This window comes from Triturus cristatus, chromosome 7 (assembly GCF_964204655.1).
Source record: "Triturus cristatus chromosome 7, aTriCri1.1, whole genome shotgun sequence".
In the NCBI taxonomy this organism is placed as follows: Eukaryota; Metazoa; Chordata; class Amphibia; order Caudata; family Salamandridae; genus Triturus; species Triturus cristatus.
Window position 1 is genome coordinate 1196984348 of NC_140590.1, and position 19004 is coordinate 1197003351.

The window sequence follows — 19004 nt, forward strand, 5'->3', positions numbered from 1 at the left end:
CCTTCTAACTTCAATGGTGTTTTGGGTTCTTTCTCTTAATCCAATGATACCTTCCTTGCCTTTATTTTAGCAAAGTCTTTAACAAGATCTCTAATGTCAAGCTTGTAAGCCATGTCTTTTTCTACTGAAATTGTGGCTAGTCCTATGAGTCTCTCTTGGCTCATGGAACTGCGCAGATAGGTTTTTATTAATTTGAGTTTTGAGAAATTCCTCTCCGCACTTACCACTGATATCGGTAAAGTCAAAAGGATACGAAGAGCTACGGACAAATTAGGAAAACCATTTTCTAACTTGTTTTGGCACAGATAGTTCAGCACATATTCGGGTTTCTCATTTTTTTGTATTCGATGACTTATTCCTGAAAGTTCAGAGCAGAGAGCTGCTGCGTCAATGTCCTTTAGAAAAGATATGGTTTCTCCAGGTCTACGCTGGGTTAGAGCTGTTTCCAATTTGATACACAAATCCATGAGTTCTTTTGAAGTTTTCATCTTGAGGTCACTTATATTGTACAGAAAACCAAATATTCTTGCAATTTCATTCAACTGTGTGAATCGTTCTTTTACAGAACTAATTGCCGTGTCCGATATTGCAAAATAGTAATTTACTCTGAACTTCTCTTTGGGGTCAGCGATGGGTTCATCTTTTGATTCGTAAGCGAACATTTTCTTTTTCCTCCTTCTTATATCTGGCTGAAAAATTGGCTCAATATTGTTTTCTTCAGCCAGCTCTCGAGCATCAACCAAAACTCGCTCAAATTCCATGTCACTCCTCATGTTTTTTAACTACTCCTCTGTATTTTTAAGCTCATTTACTGTTTTCTCAATAGTAAAGTGCTTCTCTTGCAGCAGTTTACTGGTCAAATTGATTTGAAATAATATACTGTGCCAGGTTACAATTGCCACAACAAACTTAAATGAAGATATGCTGTTCAGAAGACCTTCAGCTTCAACTTTAGTCATTGTACCAGAAGAGCCTTTGAGAGTCGAATCTTCAGTAATGTCAAACAACGCATCATACACATGCGGTAACTGGTACCTGATGGGAGTTAAGGCATCGATCCTGCTTGACCACCGAGTATCACTCAGAGGTTTTATAGTCAAAGATGGTATATGGTGTTTCAGTATATCCCATCGACGTGGAGAGGCTGCAAAGAATACATACAATCTTTGTATAACATCTAAAAAGGCTGTTGCTTCAGTGCAACACAAAGCAGCATCATTTACCACTAGGTTCAGGGTGTGGGAACTGCAGGGGACATAGAAGGCACACGGGTTAATATCCAGAATTTTCTTCTGCAAACCTATTTCCTTGCCCTTCATATTGCTCCCGTTATCATAACCCTGACCTCGTAGGTCTTCAATTGACAGTGACAAGCTTTTGAGCTGATTTCTCAGAACATGACTCATCGATTCACCTGTGGTTTCGGTTAGTGGCACAAATCCCAAAAAGTGTTCTTTTATTTGCACGAGGCTGCTTTCTTGGAATTCTTCACCTGAAGACTGAAATGACTCTGTTCCTGAAGATTGCACGATATCCACAAATCTTATGATCATGGTCATTTGTTCCGTGCGACTGATATCTGGGGTGCAATCAAGGATGATTGAAAAATACTTTGCCTTTTTAACCAATGAAATGATTTTCTCTTTGATACCGTTTGATAGCACTTGGATCAGTTCATTTTGAATAATGTTGCCTAAATAGTGAGCATGTCTTCTACCCTTATTTTGCATTCTCCTGAGATGTTCATTCATAATAGGATCAAACATGGCGAGCAATTCCACAATTTTGAGAAAATTGCCATTATCATGAGCATGAAGTTTATCACTGCTGCCACGGAAGGCCAAATTTTGTGCACCTAGAACTCTTACAAGAGATATTACACGCTCTAAGATCTGATGCCAGTACTTTTCTTCTTCTTTAAGCTTTTTTGTATTAGCACTATCTATAGTTGCGTCTTGTTTTAGACTTGTATACAGGCCCTTCCAGTTATGGAAGTTGGTAATATGTTCAACACTCTTTTCGTGTGAAGACAGAATTGCTGATATGTTATGCCAATCGTTGCATCCATTCTGAGTGAGACTTGTACTTGAACTTGAATTTCCGCCAAATACATTGCAGCAAAAACAAAAAACCTTATCGGTTGATACTGAATACTGGAGGTATTCACGGTAAACTTCTTCTCCATTTGGAAGTTTTCTTTTATAATGTACAGCTGAAAACTTCCTTTTTTTCCCCATCTAAAGGAATTTTTTTGCTCACTTGTATTGGCCCATTTTCAACCAAAAGAGTTTTTAATTTGTCTCTACTTATTGGTAAGTCTTCCCAGGAAGCAGGATCTGAATAATCTATTTTAACGCTTTCTTCAGTTATTTCCGGGCGTTTACTTTGATCACCATCTTCATTTTCAAGGTTATCCTTTGCAGTATCCACTACAACGTGTTCTTCTTGCTCTCGGCTGTTAACTTCTAAGTCCTTGTCTGGTAGGCCTATATCGTCATCTTTTTCTGAGGTTGAAGTTGATGCACAAGCAACTTCAAGAGAACTCTTTGGAGGACATAGAAATTTTTCAATAGACCTGTTCAATTTGGATAGTTCTATTTCTCTAGCCGCTTTTCTTTTTCTGTACTGAGCACCTGAGAGTTTTTTCCTGTCTGCCATTTTTGATCCTTTCTATTCTACCTGACAAAAATATAGGGCAATAATAGTCCTGAATATTGTTTATAATAATTCTGTATATTGCATTAGAAAATTGTAACATTATTACTGAAAGATTTAAGAAGCCAGTAACATTAATGGAAACGATTTTCGTAAATCTATTTTAAGATCAATTTAATGATTTCAGCAAGCTGCTCTGAGACCCATAGATGATTAGTGTTGAATTAGTATAGTGAAATATGAAAGTAATTTAAGTAGTGGATAGGTAAGTCAGTCATTTGGATTCGGAAGGATAGAAGAGGAAAAAAGGTTCATATTTATATAGCGCTAGTTACCCCATATGTTTTCCCAGGTCGAATTTGGCCAGCAGTGAAACGCAGATTTGTTCAGTGCTCACAAACCACTACTACCACTCACTTGCCAAGGCCCATTTTCCGATGGCCAAGAAATAGGCTCTGGTAGTCCCACTCCTCAAGAAACCTTATTTGCCTCCTTAGATTTCCAGTAACTATAATCCGGTCTCCTCACTTCCCCTTCAATTCTTAAGTTCTAGAAAAACGGCCCCCTCTACTTTTAGAGGCTATTTCAGCATGCTCTTCCACTGCTACCTGGTAGCCAAAAACTCTGGAATACTCTCCCACTTTCCCTTAGGCACAGAACTAACCTTCACTCCTTCTGTAAATACTTGAAAAAGTTTCTCTCTTCAGTTTCATGAGTCTATTTTTTACATATTTGAGAGGTGCGTTTTTCAGTTTTTCTCTGCAGCGCTAGGACACAACCTGTGGGTAATCGTGAGCATTCCTAAAACCAGAGGGTTCAACCTCAAAATCATGCACTGTGAAGAAATATGGTAGTACCAAGCATAACAATTCATATATAAAGCAAAATATATGGCAAGATAGCTGGATGCCAAAATCAAGAAGGGCTTTCAACTCAAATACTTACCTGGCCTATTGCCAAACTATTATGCAACAGCCAACAGAGGATACGCTTTCGAACGCCTAATTCCTGAAAATCAGTTGTCACTCCAATTTCCACCTTTTGCCCTTATCTCCAGTATTTCACACTAGGTTTTAGTATGCCCTCCTAAAAAACTGGGCCTCCGTTTCAATAGGCCCAGTAACTGCCGTCACTAGACCCGCAGGAATGCACCGGGCAATCAAAATTATGGCCTAAATGGGAGAACTATTACAGAAGACCTACAGAAGAGCCACTGACTGTCAAACTCAGTTTTTTGGAAGTGCAAACACTAGAGCAACCTCATAAAATATTGGGTCATTTCTGAAACAACAATACTGATCACCCAATGAAAGATGCGCAGACTGCAAATTACGTTTTTTCAATCCCAGCAGGGCTCCTCGGATGTAATTAGGCACAAAGGCAGGTTTAAACAGCTTAAGGTCTTCTTGCCATTACATGAACACTAAAGTTTAGATACATTTAAATAAGGGGCAGCATGGGATGCAAACATCTATGAGCAATACATTTGATTAACGTGTTTAATTCTGTTATCTAATTGTCAGCTGTCCTGGATGAAGGATTTTTTTTAACAAAGTGTTATATAATGAGTAAGTCGTTTCAATTCGTGAAATACATATATTATAATGACTGCAGTAACACAAGCCTGTAGACACAACCCTACAGGCAAACGGCTGCAGAAAACAGAACCTACAGCATCCCTCAACCACCGCGCCGGATAAAATCATGGGTTGCTAATCTCCTAAGAGGGAGGGGGCGGCAGCGCCTTTGCAAGAGGATGAGACCAATTAGTGGCCTTACTTGCACATACTCTTTGCCACATAACGGACGCACTTTCCTTTCCTCAATGTGAAAGACTTCCCCCCCCATCATGCATCTCCACTCAAACATGAAGTCACTCAGAGACCACTTCCCCCCTCACCAATGGGCATTCTCCCCTCCCCCTTTTAACTTGGGTCCAAGCCACTGGGATGACCCCAGTTGAAACTCTTCCCTAGAACCTTTCAGCAGGCAGCTGTACACGACGACCATTGATGCACATCTGCAATACTGGGTAATAACTTATAGGTACTGTCGAACATCAGGCATGACAAGCTTCGCCTCTCATGACGCCGGCAGTACCACTTCATAATCCCGTCCGATTCCATGTGTAAAACCTGGGCTCCATCCATACATCCGATCCTCACATTTCACCAACAGCATCTGCCATGACACATCGCAAAAAACAACCCCCGCCCCCACAAGTAATATGGAGGATGCCATCTATCTCCAGGTCATAGGACACTAAGGAAGCCACTAGCCACAACCGACCCTTTCTATTAAACTACTGTCTAAATATATCATGCAGAGAACCTTACACTGCTGCTGCAGAGTCAATGGCCGAGGCCAGACACACAGCGCTACGACTGCCTGGATGAAGATCATATCACCAAGAACAGAGACTTGAGTAAAGTAAGTTTTGCCCCCCCCCCCCCCCGAGTATCTGTAAGAGTACTAGATTAGTGCCCTTCAATTTCTGGTACTGTGCAGTACGTTTAATATCTTCTTAGTGTTTCTCGTTGCTGAAATTAGAGCATTTTCTGATATTTATGTGCTTTCCTCATCTTTATGTTGCTTGCCAGAAAGAGTCACTCATAGTCCCTGAAACGTCACTCATAATTACACTGAAATTATGCACGTTACATCACACATAGCATTAACAAGAAATAAGCCATCCCAGGTGTAAAATGATGTCTAATTATCTCTGAAATTAGTGTAATCCTAATATATTAACTCTATTATAGCCCTTTTAGCATCGTAACTGATTGAACCACGTTCAGGGCCGGCTTTAGTGCTGGTGGCGCCCTGTGCCCAATGACCACCTCCACCACGGATTCTTTCACTAGCACCCTTTAACAGTGAACAAGTCTCCATAACCACACTCTCTCAGATGCATTGAATTAGTTATATAGCGCCACTCATACCAGTGTAGGGTGTCCGAGCACTTTTCATCACACACACATTACACAGAGACAATCAATCATACGTGTGTAAATCAGTGTATAGGAAATGTTACATAAGCCAAAGGACTAAAAGTATAGGAGTCACATGTCATCCATACTGGTAGGCAGTATAGTTTAAGAGTGATTGGTGTGGAGAAGCACAAACTCAGAGTCGAAAAAGAAACCGCATAGTTGAGAGTTCTGTTTAATAATAAGAATCAATTTCTAGCCAAAATAATCCTTTTTGCAACATTAATCAATGTTCTAATAATGTATACTTTGCAGTGTGTATGCAGTTCTAGGATGAAAGTTGAAAGCTCCCTATTCTATATTAGGACTTTAAGTTATAAATTGCAAGTAACAAAAGGATGTCTCTTTTGAAAGCAGTGAACTGCTGATCTGTTTACATCATATGCACTCTGTAATCTACTTGGTACACGTTCTTTGCAGCAGGCATATTAACCCTCTGCACTAACTTCACATAAGTCAAAACCTCAACTATGCAAAATGCTAATTTCTCTCCAGGACGATAATTAATCACAGGAGTTATTGTGACATTTATGTGAGGCCCGGGGGAAAGAAACGCTGCAGCAGGTGCTTCAAAAGCATAATAAACTTTTAAGCAAGGCGCCCCCAGGAAGACAGCACCCGGTGCGGTGTCACCGGTCGCACCGCCCTAAAGCCGGCCCTGACCACGTTAGTCCCTAGTCAAAAAAATAACATATAAATATGGCCAGACAGTTACATCTCCAGTTAAAAGAACTTTTCTTTTCTATTCAAAAACGTTTCCAGAGGTATGCCTAAAAAGCTGCCCCAGACAGAGATTTCCGTGCATCCTGGGAACTCATGATACATATCCCAAGGGCTCCTCTTCCACCTGTGCACAACTCTTCTTGCGTTAGAGTTTTGGCAGCTATGGTTTAGTGGTGGCGTGCCTGGAATGAGCCTGCCCTGCTGCACGCACTTCAAACCACCCTCGGCTCCAGACAGACACGACCGCTCAACTAACTTACTGCTTGCTTACTTTACTTTGGTTAATACTTAGCCTGGGCCAGGTTATAACTAACTGACCAGGTCTTTAGCCCCATATAATTTTTTTTTTACATTTACCTGCCTGCCGCAGGCTGCCAACCCGGATGGATCCCACCGCTGCCTCCCCCGGTACCTGATAGGCAAGCCTCCAGGCCGCAGTGGGAACTCTCTGTCTCTGCCTCATGGCTCTTGCCGGCCGCGCGCGCACAGACTCCGCCCGTGGCGCCGAACGTGACGTCAGGTTACGTCACGTCGGCGGTAGAGTTGAAGGAGCTACCTAACCTGGCCTCACGGTAACTACACTGGGATTGCAAAGTCATGGATGCAAGGATCGCAGCCAATTTTTGATGATGATAGATACATATGAGGACTCTGCGTTCCTGAATTTGAGCTTCAACTCAGACACGCACCTGCTTCATTAGTGCTTCCTGACAGTTGACGTTTCATGTTTTTGCTGCGGCCGTCGTTCACCTTTTGCCGCCCTAGGCAGCCGCCTAGGCCTGCCTAGTGGTAGAAACGGCCCTGCCAATAGATGCATTTATGTTGGACAATGCATGGCCAGATTGGCACGCCTTCCTATCCACTGGCCGAAATTTCAAATTACTTTCCTTATGCGTGATGCACGGATATACAGCCATGGAGAAAACACCTTGTTCAAGAAGGAACAAGGCAACAATGTCAAAATGCTGGATTCCACCTGACCTGCCAACTTCATCTCTCTGCATTTAAATGTGTGTGAATTACAATTGATATATTAATGCAAATTGTATCCATGAGAGTGGATGCAAATTTACGAAATTTTCAGATCTAGGAAAAGAAAGTGCAAGGATTTCTCAAGAGTTACCTGCCGATCCCTAAACAGAGGGGGCAGTTTCACACACTTCATTATTTTCTTTATTTTCGATGTATATGTTCATCCAGCCTGAATTAGCATCCAGCTAAATGCACAGCTGCCAACTTGAAGATCCATCTCACTGTGTGAGGAGGGGGCGGGGCCTTGAAGGGGGCAGAACCTTGTGCTGAAAAGTACCTAGGTGGCACTTTGGGACCCCACCTCGTCCCCCCACCCCACCCCCCCACAGCTATCCTCCCCCAAAAAAGCTTGCTGAGGCTGGTGCCGATGTCCTGGGGTGTTAATGAACGTCGGCAGTTCAAAGCCTCAGAAACCGAGCAGGAAAACCACTATTTACAGAGGTTTTCAGCTTGTTTTCCCTGCCACCGTGTGATATCGGCTCCTCACTGGGAGACCCTGTGATGGGAGCCGATACCGTGCGTCACAATGGCACCTGTGATTTGGCAGGTATGCAAATGTAGCTGGTCTGTCCATATTGGTGACTGCCAACTGGAGGCAGTAGTGGGGGGGGGGGGGTGGGGGGGGGGGGGGATGGTTGAGTCATGAGCGGTCGTATCTACACCCCGGGGATGGCAGGGGGAGCACGGAGCAGGGACTGAGGGGACTAGTTGAGGACAGATGGTGCGAGCTGAGAGAGTTTGGGGGCTGTCGTAGGATTGGCAAGGAGATGGGAGAAGCTAAAATACAGGGGCAGCATGTGAGTGATTTCTTTTGATGGCACTGGCATTGGTAGGCCAAGGCTGCGGTGCGGGATGAGGGCGGTGCGTTGTATAACATTACCAGTGGTGCCCTCGAACCACACTTCAAGCAGCGGCGTAGATTTTGGCATGGAGTGGTGTCGTTGGGGATACCAATGCATCGTCGTGAAGCGAGGCGGTGCGGAGTGTGGTGCCCAAAGGTCGCAGTGCGAGCAGCGGCTCGGTGGCGGCATCAGCAGGCATCGTCGGTGAGACTAGGGTCATGGTGCGGCGTTGGAGGTGCCCACTGCGGTGCAGTCAGGACACGGAGTCGGCAGCAGCGTCGTCGGGTTGCTTTTTCTTCTGTTGAAGCACTAAACAGACAGTTCCCAGTGCTGAGGGCAGAAGAGTGTGAAGCCTTTGCTGTTCCTGAAACTTCTTCAACAGGGGGCAAGATCTACCTCAAGGCCTTGGAGAAACTCACAAAAGTAGATTGCAGATAGTTCAGTCCAGTCCTTTCACTGCCCAAGACAGAAGCAGCCACTGCAGGCCAACACAGCAAAGTGGTAGTTCGTACTCACAGCTTCTCCAGCTCTTCTTCTTGGCAGTCTTCTTGGTCCAAAAGAGTTCTCAAGTTCAGGGATCTGGGCCCCAATATTTATATCCCAAAATCTTTTGATCTCTTAGGCAGAGAGTGTCTGTGCCCAGATCTCTGGTGTGGCTTCCTGGCAGGAGGTGAAGACGGCATTGTCAGAGGCAGATCAGGAACATTCAGGTGCAAGGAAATCTCCTCCCGCTACTCTAAATGCAGCCCAGGTCTATTCAGCCCTTTCCTGATCCACGTAGACTATCCAGAGCCACTCCTGCTCCCCAGCCCTCTGTCACTAAAAATCCAGACAGTCAATCCACATTCTAGCAGAGGCACACTGGATGGCTGAGCAAGAAAAGACCTACTTTCTAAAAATGGTATTTTCAAACACAGAACGTAAAAATCACCTTCACTAAAATATGCATCTTTAGATTCTGAGTTCAGTCATACTAAACTTTATTTTCCTACCTAATTCCCCAGGCCCAGTTATATTTATAAGATGGTATAAACAAACTCCCCATTCTTTCCTAAGGGGAACAGGTAGCCTTGCAATAGTGAAAAACTGAATTGGCAGTAATTCACTATCAGGACATGCCACACACAACAGGGCATTTCCTACCTTTCACATACACTGCACCCTGCCCACAGGGGTACCTTTGGCCTACCTTAGGGGTGGCTGACATGTAAGAAAAGGGAAGGTTAGGGCCTGGCAAGTGGGTGCACTTGCCAAGTCGACATGGCAGTACCAGACTGCACACAGGCTCTGAAATGGCAAGCCATAGTCACATTTCTGGGCTGTTTGTTTGGGTGGCACAACCCAGTGCTGCAGCCTACCAACAGTATTTGATTTACAGGCCCTGGCACACGCAGTGCACTTTACTAGGGACTGACACATAAATCAAATAGGCCAATCATGGAAACACCAATCCATAACACATTTTACCACAGAAGCACTTGCACTTTACCACTGATCAGCAGTGAGAAAAGTGTGCAGAGACACTACGCCAGCAAAAACAGAGTCAAAACCGGGAGGTCAGAAAGAAAAACTCAGGGGAAACACGCCAAAAGATGCCAAGTCTAACAATTATTGTCCTCCAGTGCAGGCCTCACACACCCAAGTACTACAAGAGTGGTGAATGCTGATGGCATATCTAAGAGAACCAGGAGCTTAATGAAACCTTTGCCCAGAATATGTAGAGTGCCACATTGGACACAAAGCACAGCCATCTTAGATTTTCATGGGCAGAATCCTGAATTCTTTCAGACCAGGAGCATTAAATAAATGTAATGGCAAATTTCTAGTTCTTAATCAAGAGGAGAATCCACTGGTGTAACTACGCCACGATAAGAATAGTAGAGTACATTCTGCCGATTGATGTGTCTCCAAATTTAGAGCTTCCTTCAGAAATTAGAGGATTTTCCAATACCACTCAACTCTAAATTGTACCCTGAGGCTTTCTGTCATTGTAGATGAGACATTTCGTTCTCGAAAATGTAATTGATTTTAAACTATGTTTTTCTAGTTGTATCCCAATGTTCTGTAGCTATACCTCCCAACACAATGAGCATTCTGGTGAGTTCAGGGACTAGATCACTTATGTGGATACCACATTTGAACTGACGAGTGCCTTGTATGCATGCTCCTGTTGGGTACTTTAGGTAGCAATGAGAGGACCTACTGGGGGTGGATATTCCTATAGGATTTCCCCTTGTATCAGGGAGGTGACTGTACAGATTAAACAGGCAGGACCTAGCAGGCATTGTTCACAGGGTAAGTCTGTTATATGTCTGATGTAAATATCATGGCCTAACCATTGTTAGCAAAAAAATATTGCCCCATTGGGTGTAGACTTACTATTACCTCCAATGTGACAATAATGACATTTTTTATGTCAGATGATATTTAGGCCGCGATATTCTGGTACCGCAGCAGGTAAATTTAGGATGGCAAATACATGAATGTATGTGAATGGAGTCTGCTGAGGTCACTATATTTTTTTTAGAGGAGTCTGTCATGAGAGACTGCTTGAAAATGACAGACTGTTCTAGACATTTCAGGTTGGGTGTCAATCTTTATTCCATTTCCTTGCTGGATCCTGCCTTTGAAGGACCTTCTAGGGAAGTAACAGGACACACTGGATAATCCAAGAGCCCTAATGGTGCACATAATCATGGTTATTAAGACATGGGTCCAAACACACTTGTGCGGAAATAACATGGGGGCATATCAGCAAGGGCCGGTGGTAATTATCGCTCAGCGCTCTTAGCGTGAGGATAATCATCGCCGGACAACTCTACATTTTATAGCGGAGATAGCGGGCTATCAGCAACGCTGAACTCCAAAGCGATAAAATTCAGAGCGCAAGCTGTCAAATGTGCGATTATCGCTGGAAATCCATCGATAATCGCACAACTTTTGGCGAAAGCTTGCTGATGGGGCCTCACATACTTAGCCATGATATCCACCTTCCATAGGATATCATGGCTAAGTCAGTTTCAAAGCAGGTGTAAGGATAGTAGCGATAATAGGGGTTTGTGTGAGGCTTGATAATAGGAGAAATGTCGCTGGCAGGAACGACCACTTTGCATCTCATTAGAGATGCAAAGCTGGGCGTTCTAAAAACAGGCGCTAATGCAAAGTGTCACGCGCTAGCGTGACCTTGCTGATTAGGCGTTGAAATTGCCGCTTTTCGTCCGAAAACGGATGCAAAAGTGGCGATAATTTTTTATCGCCTCGTTGCCGATATGCCCCATTGTGCTTATGCAACTGGTTATTACCTCTGTGCTCAATAGTCGGAAGTAAACTGTGGAGATGAGTTTTGTGCTCATCTTTGTGTGATGTTACCCGAGGTACACTGTTTTGCATAGCCAGTTATCACCAGTTACAGCCTGGTGCTAAGAGTCCTCACGAACACTGGGGCAATTGTTCCTCCTCTCCTAAAAGGCACAGGTGCTAAATAGGGTGCATATAGTTTATACACCAATTTTTAGCACTTGCACTCACATTTAAATGGCCCCTTGTGACCACCCAGAGCTGCTTGAAGGTATGCCTTTATGTCCAATATGCCTGGTCTCCCCCTACTAAGACTAAGACAAATTTGGCCAGATCCATTGCTAAAACGCACATCAGATTCTGGGTGAACAGTAAATAGGTAGGCATGTTAGATCACCACTATGAGGACACCAACCATGTCCTGTCCATAATAATCGTTAGCTCCTAAGCCCACTTGGATTCCATTATGGAAGCAGCTATGGTGCGGATTCGAAGCTTAGGTGGTGGGAGAGGTCAAAACAGAAGGATCCAAAAGGTAAGCCCCCCCCCCCCCACTAACCGTAAGAGGCTTGGATGGAGTGTGTCCCACATATGAATGTGAATGCTCTGCATTACCCAAGACCAGCTCTACAGATTCTGAGTGGGCTTGTATTCCCCTAGGGAAAGAAACTCACAGGCTTGCTGTACTTTTTCCCCAACAAAAGGAAGCTTGGCATGCAGTATGTTCTCTGTGGTCTTTTTGGGTGGGGGGTAAACATTTGGGTGGGGGGTAAACAGGCCTTAACTGTTAAATCCAGCAAACAATCCATGTATCATGCAAGGTTGTATACAAGGAGACATTGCATGCATCACTCAAAATATTGTCATCTGCTCAAGTTAAACTTTCCTTTTACCTCCACCAACAAAACCACAAAGTACTCAGCCCATCAGATGGTGATTCAAGCCCTGATCTGTGGGCTACAGCACACTTGGGTGGAACAAGAGGGTATGAAGGGCCACATTTCGTTTTTTTGTTACAAATCATATGCCACTTACCTTGATCCATTGATGTAATGAATCACAAGTGAACGTCTGAGTATACTGTACGGTCCTGAGAGGGGTAGATTGGAGTCGAGATACTGTTCAAAATGCGTGTTTTTGTCTGCTAAAGTGCCGAACTTCCCACTTATATCCCCCACTTGATATTTATCCACTGTGCCCATGCCAGGAGAAGGAGACATAGACATATTAATAAGAAATGGATTAAAATGCCCTTTGATGAGAATGTCTGCACATGCCTCTTGGGTATTCTGCATGATTGGCAGCAAATGAACATGATAACCACCACAAATGCTTCCCAGGTTTGTGAAAGAGATGGCTATTGCGGTAGAATCCAGATCCATGGGCTGCGAGACATTGAATCCGCCATCAACTTGCTTGGAACCAAACCACTGTCCTGTCTTTCCTACTGATGGTCGCAGCAAAGTAATGTTCGCACAGGCAATTCTAGCCATGGTCTGGTTTGCTCCATGGATCACTAAGGACTTCCCAAGAAATGAAGCTAATCCAGAGAGAGCTGATGTGGTGTCTGTGAAGAAGGCTTTGGCCTGCATTGATCGTGCATAGCTGGTGAGGTTGAGGGGTTTATGTTTCCCTACAAAATCCCCCACCTGACACAAGAAAGGGCTTTGAGGCTGACAATTCTGACTGTAATTAGCATCGACTTCAACTCCTGTAGGATTAAAATGTCCTTCTGTGCTGCGGCACGCATCCGTGTCAGCGTCCGTTTCTGTACTGATCGGGAACTGGTGGACATGCCAGTTGTGATTGAATGTTGAAAGAGCTGAAGCATTGCTGTATGAGAGATCGATGTAGATCGACAAGTCAGCGTATGGGTTGCTTTTCAGCTGCCTGAAGATAACCCGGCCAACCACCGTAGTCCTGAACGCTGCAATTCCTGTGATCACCTCGCCGCCATATCCAATGCTACCACAGGCCAGCCTGGCATTATCCGCTTTATGTATGACAATAGAGCGGCCAACAATGCTGTTTCTTCCAAAAAGAGGCAGGTTCCAGTCTAGAAACGCAGATGAAGATCTATTCATACCTTCCAAAGAGCCATGCTTTCCACTCAGATCCCCAATTTCGTACAGGTCGTGCGTTGCCCCGGGGCCCTTGGGAGAAGATGTGGCACTGACATTAAAGGGGCTCCAGTGGTCTCCAGTGCTGTTCTGGTCACACAGGTTTTCTGAAGGGTCTCTTCTCTGAGGAACAGGGAACTTGTGGACATGGTAATACTTTTCCAGTCCAGTGGTGTTCCTGAGATCCACTGAAATATTTGTAGGGTGAAAGGGGGAAACCTGGGTGAAATTTAGAAGTCCTTTGACCCCGTTCATGTCAATTATCGCGCTCACACTTTTAGACTCAAGGGGGTACAATTCTGCGCAAACCCACTGCTCTTTAAAACCAAGGGACACAAATGGCTGGACTGTTATGTTGGGCACTCTCCGCCCAGACTTTATGGCTTTAGGAAGCATACCTACTTTAAACACACCAAGTGAGACGTTGGCTTTACTCTCATACGGGTTGCACGTCGATACAAAATACATGGACACGTTGAGCTCTGGGCTTTCTCCCGCACGCACTGTCACGAAATCCGTCAGAATTGTCAAGGACGTGTTACCATCCCACTGCCGAAAATATGTTTCCCCAAGGACTGAAGAGTAGAATTTTGCCTGCCAGGTGCGGACCGTGCCCCCTGGTTTCCGTAGGTTTCCACAGGCTTGGCAGTTGTACGTTTTTACCACGAGTGACAAATCGTCCAGGCTGATGTTGGCGCCAAAAAGCCCATTAACATTGAAAGCTCCGCTTGGAGATTGTGAGTTGTTGAATGTGAAGGTGTAGAGCTGGTCTCCTAAATGCGCCTGCGCACATGGGTCTGGGTAGTGGCCGAACATAACCGGAAATTCGTGCAATGAGACGTTGAAGGCGCCGACACCTGTGCCCGTCAGATTCTGAACTGCTGTCCTCTGGAGGGAGTCGAACTCAATGTAACCCTTGATTCCAGCCATGTTCACATCCACTCGAAAGTTTTCAGAAAACACTGTTCCTAAATATCGAAAGAAAAAAAACAGGTGTCACAATGAGAACAATCACAATTTGACAATCTGCGTTCAAAAGTACCCAAAAGCACATGTAACCAGTTACAGGATATTAAATAATACCACAAGTTTCATAACACACACACACACACACACACACGGGTAAGTTTACAAGGAACTCACGCAATGGAGCCCAGCAACCAAAGTTGCTGCACTGCATGGCGCGAAAGAGAGAAAGCAGTTGTACACCACAACTGCTCAAACATGGCACGGTTTCGCTCTCCCTTGTGCTGGCATACCTTACGCTACCTTGTGTCACTAACACGTGAACACGTGTGCGTGATAGCTAGCATAGGGCTTGCACTCAGTACTCTTCATGTACAAAATACTATGTTTAGACAGTTTTAAAGTTTTCTAACTTTATATGTGTGTGGTAAATTACAGTACACATGGAAACTCTCAAACGTTATGCCGGCCTTGAGGAGTCGTGAATTTTTGCTACTAAGTCCGGTCTAGCATTTTAAGTAGATATAGGGCTTTGTGTCAAAAACCATGAGTGATTGCATGGGACCGCTCATATCCCACCCGAGGAATACCGCCTTGATGCAAAGTTGTGCAAAGTGCTACTTTGTGTTACTTTAAGATTACTTTCCAGGATAAATCTTTATTTACTCAGGGAAGGAAGTCCCAATTGAAGTCTTTACAAAGGTTTGTGACACTTTTTGTGAATCTGCATTGGTGCAAAGGCTAGATACATCTGGCCCCTTTCCTCTCAGAGACTTGGGTGAAAGAAGGCAAAGGCACCACTTAAAGATAAGTGGTAAAGGGATTTCTGCCAAAAATTGCTCACCCATTTGCTCCCATTCCCGTCAGGGAAACTGTGCAGTCCTGACACTGGAGGAAATGCCCTCAGAGGGACCATCATATTGTAGCCCTTACAACACTATTCCCAACTGCCACTTTACGATCAAAGTCTGCTGAATCAACCATGCCAGGGTTTCACAAAAAAAGACTAGATTTGTCATCCACATGGTGACATGCGGTCATGGAACCTCCAACCTGGAGCCACCCTCAGTGTAACTGAAGCCCAGGAAACAAACTGTATATTTAGTGGGGGAGAAGCCGCTGGGGCCAGCAGGCCCTGGCGCACCTATCGGTAAACAATACTCAAACGTTCCTCCAATCTTATTGATTGGAATTGGTAAGCCTGTTACTTTCATGAGGAGTGCCAAAGTTCTCAAATTCCTGCAATTGGGCTGAAATTAAAGTTTCAATCAAATGAGGTCTCAGCAAAAGTGACGGGAGACTGCACCATGTTCCTGTCTAAAGGCCCTGTCCTAGCAGAAACCTGCCTGCCTGACCATGTCATCTGGACAATGCCTCCCTCACTCATCACACATCTCCTGGGTCAGGGCCCTACCTTGGCCCATGTCCCTTTGTCATAATGACCATTACCATTGGCAATGACATGCTGAGGTCCCGACAACCCACTACATGGCGGCCATTTTGGGAGAGTTCACGTCCCTCCAACTATGAAGGTGGCATTTCAGAGAGTCAGTAACTTATCCAACAATGATCTTTTCTGGGGTGCGGTGGTGTCTAACAATTCTTGAGAGATTGGAAACCCTGACCACCAATTCAATTCCTATGGGTAGTTCGACAACAGTATGTTTGGCTAATTCAGTGTAACACTGGTCAAAACGTGATAACTTGGGCATTCAAATCAGACCTCACAACTCTCCTGGGGCCTACAGAGTTCACCTCAGTCCAGGTATTTTGCGAGACGAGTACCCAAAATGTATCTGGTCATTCCGTATGGTATAATACTTCAGTTTAGGATGGCAAGTAGGTTAGCCTTTCAGAAGTAGATACTACTATTGACAGTTCCCTTAGCCAGCGGTCAAAAGACTCAACTAGACAGCATCAGGAAAAAAGTAAATGTGTCTACTTTGTGATTGTTCTATTATTTGTCTTTTCCACCTCTCCTCAGCGTCCCATTTGTGATGTCATCAGGGTCAACAGGTGCATGATGTCACTTGCATACAACCCCTGACACTTTGAGGAATGGATGTCTGACTTCAATACAATATTTTTAGAAGTTTGAGTCAGAGAGCTTGGATCCCCTGAGGTCGCCACACACACCAAAAGTTCAAAGTAACGAAACACAGTTACTGCTTCAGGAGCAGACACACTGAAGGAAATTCGGAATCTCTGTATGGGGGCTTGTTCCGGCATGCCTGGCCCATGTGCACACCCCATTCATGATGACGCCACTCCCAAGAGGCGCTCATCGACGATTCCACTGAAGACACAAGCCAGGGAGAGGCAGTTTAAACATTATTGCTTGTGCAGGTCAGGAATGTATAGGGGCTGTTCAGGAAATTATTAAACATTGTAAACACTAATCCATGTTCACAAACGCCTGTTAACAAACCCTGTTTGGGATACGTTTACATAAGACAGAGTCTAAGTCCTTATATGAAAATTATGTTATGCCACAACCATTTATTAAGAGCTGTGTGTGTCTTTAAAATTGCGTTGCAGCTTTACATCTGACAGCTAGGCGTTTTCTGTGGGTACACATGACTGATCAGAGGCTACTACTTAAATGTAGAGGTACCTGGTATGACTTCACTTCTTAACCATTAGGATGTTTCGATTTAGGCATCCACTCATTTAAACAAAACTGACATGTTCATTAGACCTATAAAGCATTTAGCCTAATTATAGAGCCCCAGATGTTCTAAAGCTGGGCACTTTGTTATCACAAAAGTCACACGCATCTGGCACAAAGAGTTGGGGTGGGATTTACTATACAACGTAAACCAGGATTTGAATTGGAAAGTCACACAAAGTTACATAAAGTTGTGCTATGCTATACTTTGCCTCAAGGGAGCATTCCACGGGTGGTACATCGGCATTCCCATGCAACCACTCAGGGGTTTTGACTCTGGAATTTGTAGGCAGCGTCAATACCTTATGCCTCCATGAGGCAGGCTTAATGAAGAGAAAACATTTACATTTCTCTTTATTTTTCCAAGTTTGCATGTGTGCTGCATTATGCAGCACATATAGAAAGTGGGAAAGGCCTTAAAGGATAGGTTTTTTTACTGGAAGGACCCTTTACCAGTACAGATCTATGCTTTAGAGAACGCACTATTGCGCATAGGTGTGTGCGTTGAAACATGGTGGTTTAAGTGTACCAGCACTGGGAGAGAGAAAAAAACTGTCATGTATTAGTAGATAGTCCCTCCTTTTGATGCAAGGTAACGCTGAAGCTTTGGGTACTGTGCTGCGTTGCGTCAAATATTAATAAATCTGGGACAGCGCGTTTAGTTTCGTGCTGCGCTGTATCGGAGACTCCTTGCAGACTGATGTGCCTTGTGTTTAGTTTGATAGCCAACGGTGCCTACATATATTTTTTCATACTCTGAGCATGTAACAAAGTTAGGCCTTAGAGGGTGTGAACATAGGACACCCAAGGCATTGTAAAGCAAGAGATGGACCACTAATCCACCTCTCAGCAGAACCTTTCTGGGGATGTTTAGGGTGCCTTGATGAATTGAGGAGAACTGCTAATAACCCCTTCTCTCTGTTAAATGAGCTGTTATATCTGCTAGACTCTGAAACCCTATGTACTGAAAATCAGGCTTTCATTTCACTCAAGGACTCAGCCCCTCATAACTGCCAGCTGTGGGAATGAATGGGTGGAAATAATCCAAAAGCAGACTCCAACACCTCAATTACAAGATAAAGTCTGTCCTAAATGCAAGGTGTGTGCGCTTGTAGGGGAAGCTAGAAACTGAGGGCCTCCTTTATAAGAGTCCTGCGCCACCGGAGCATCACGTTCAATGACATTCCTGTGGCACAGGCCTTTCAATCATATCTTTGGGGCCACACAAAGCCACCCTGCGTGGCTTTTCATGGCATCGTAAATATGGTGCAAGGCAAAGCAGCGCAAGTCACTGCGTTCTCACACTGCATCAGGGAGGCATGCCTTGGAGTTGAGGTGGGTGTTCCCATGCAACGCCTATGGATTTTGACACATTCAAAGATTTACAACATTGTGTAAATATGGGAATGCGTAAAAAAAATGAGCGCCTCCCCAGGGATGGCGTAACAAGGAGAAATAACTTTATTTCTCCTCGTTGTTTCCTCTTTCTATGTGTGCTGCATAGAAAGAGGAAATGCCTCCATTGATTGTTTTGTGCAGGAATGGACACTATCCTGCACAGAAGCAATCACTACAACAAAGCGGACACCCTTGCACCATGGTGCAAGGGTACATGGTGCAAGGGTACATGGTGCAAGGGTACCAGAGTTGGCGAAAGGCAGCCATTTGAGCGCCAGCGCAGTAAGAGAGGACAGGAATGCTTTGTATCTTA

At 44.4% G+C, this 19004-nt stretch overlaps 1 protein-coding gene across 3 annotated transcripts in view; it reads right to left on the reverse strand.

The window, feature by feature from the left end:
- Positions 1-19004, reverse strand: part of LOC146811589 (uncharacterized) — a 256867-nt gene that overhangs the window by 172152 nt on the left and 65711 nt on the right. For all 3 annotated transcript variants that reach the window (XM_085618574.1, XM_085618575.1, XM_085618576.1), the window contains exon 2: positions 12575-14627. In XM_085618574.1, the coding sequence (XP_085474700.1) occupies positions 12575-14627 (2053 nt within the window). The remainder of the gene's footprint in view (positions 1-12574; positions 14628-19004) is intronic.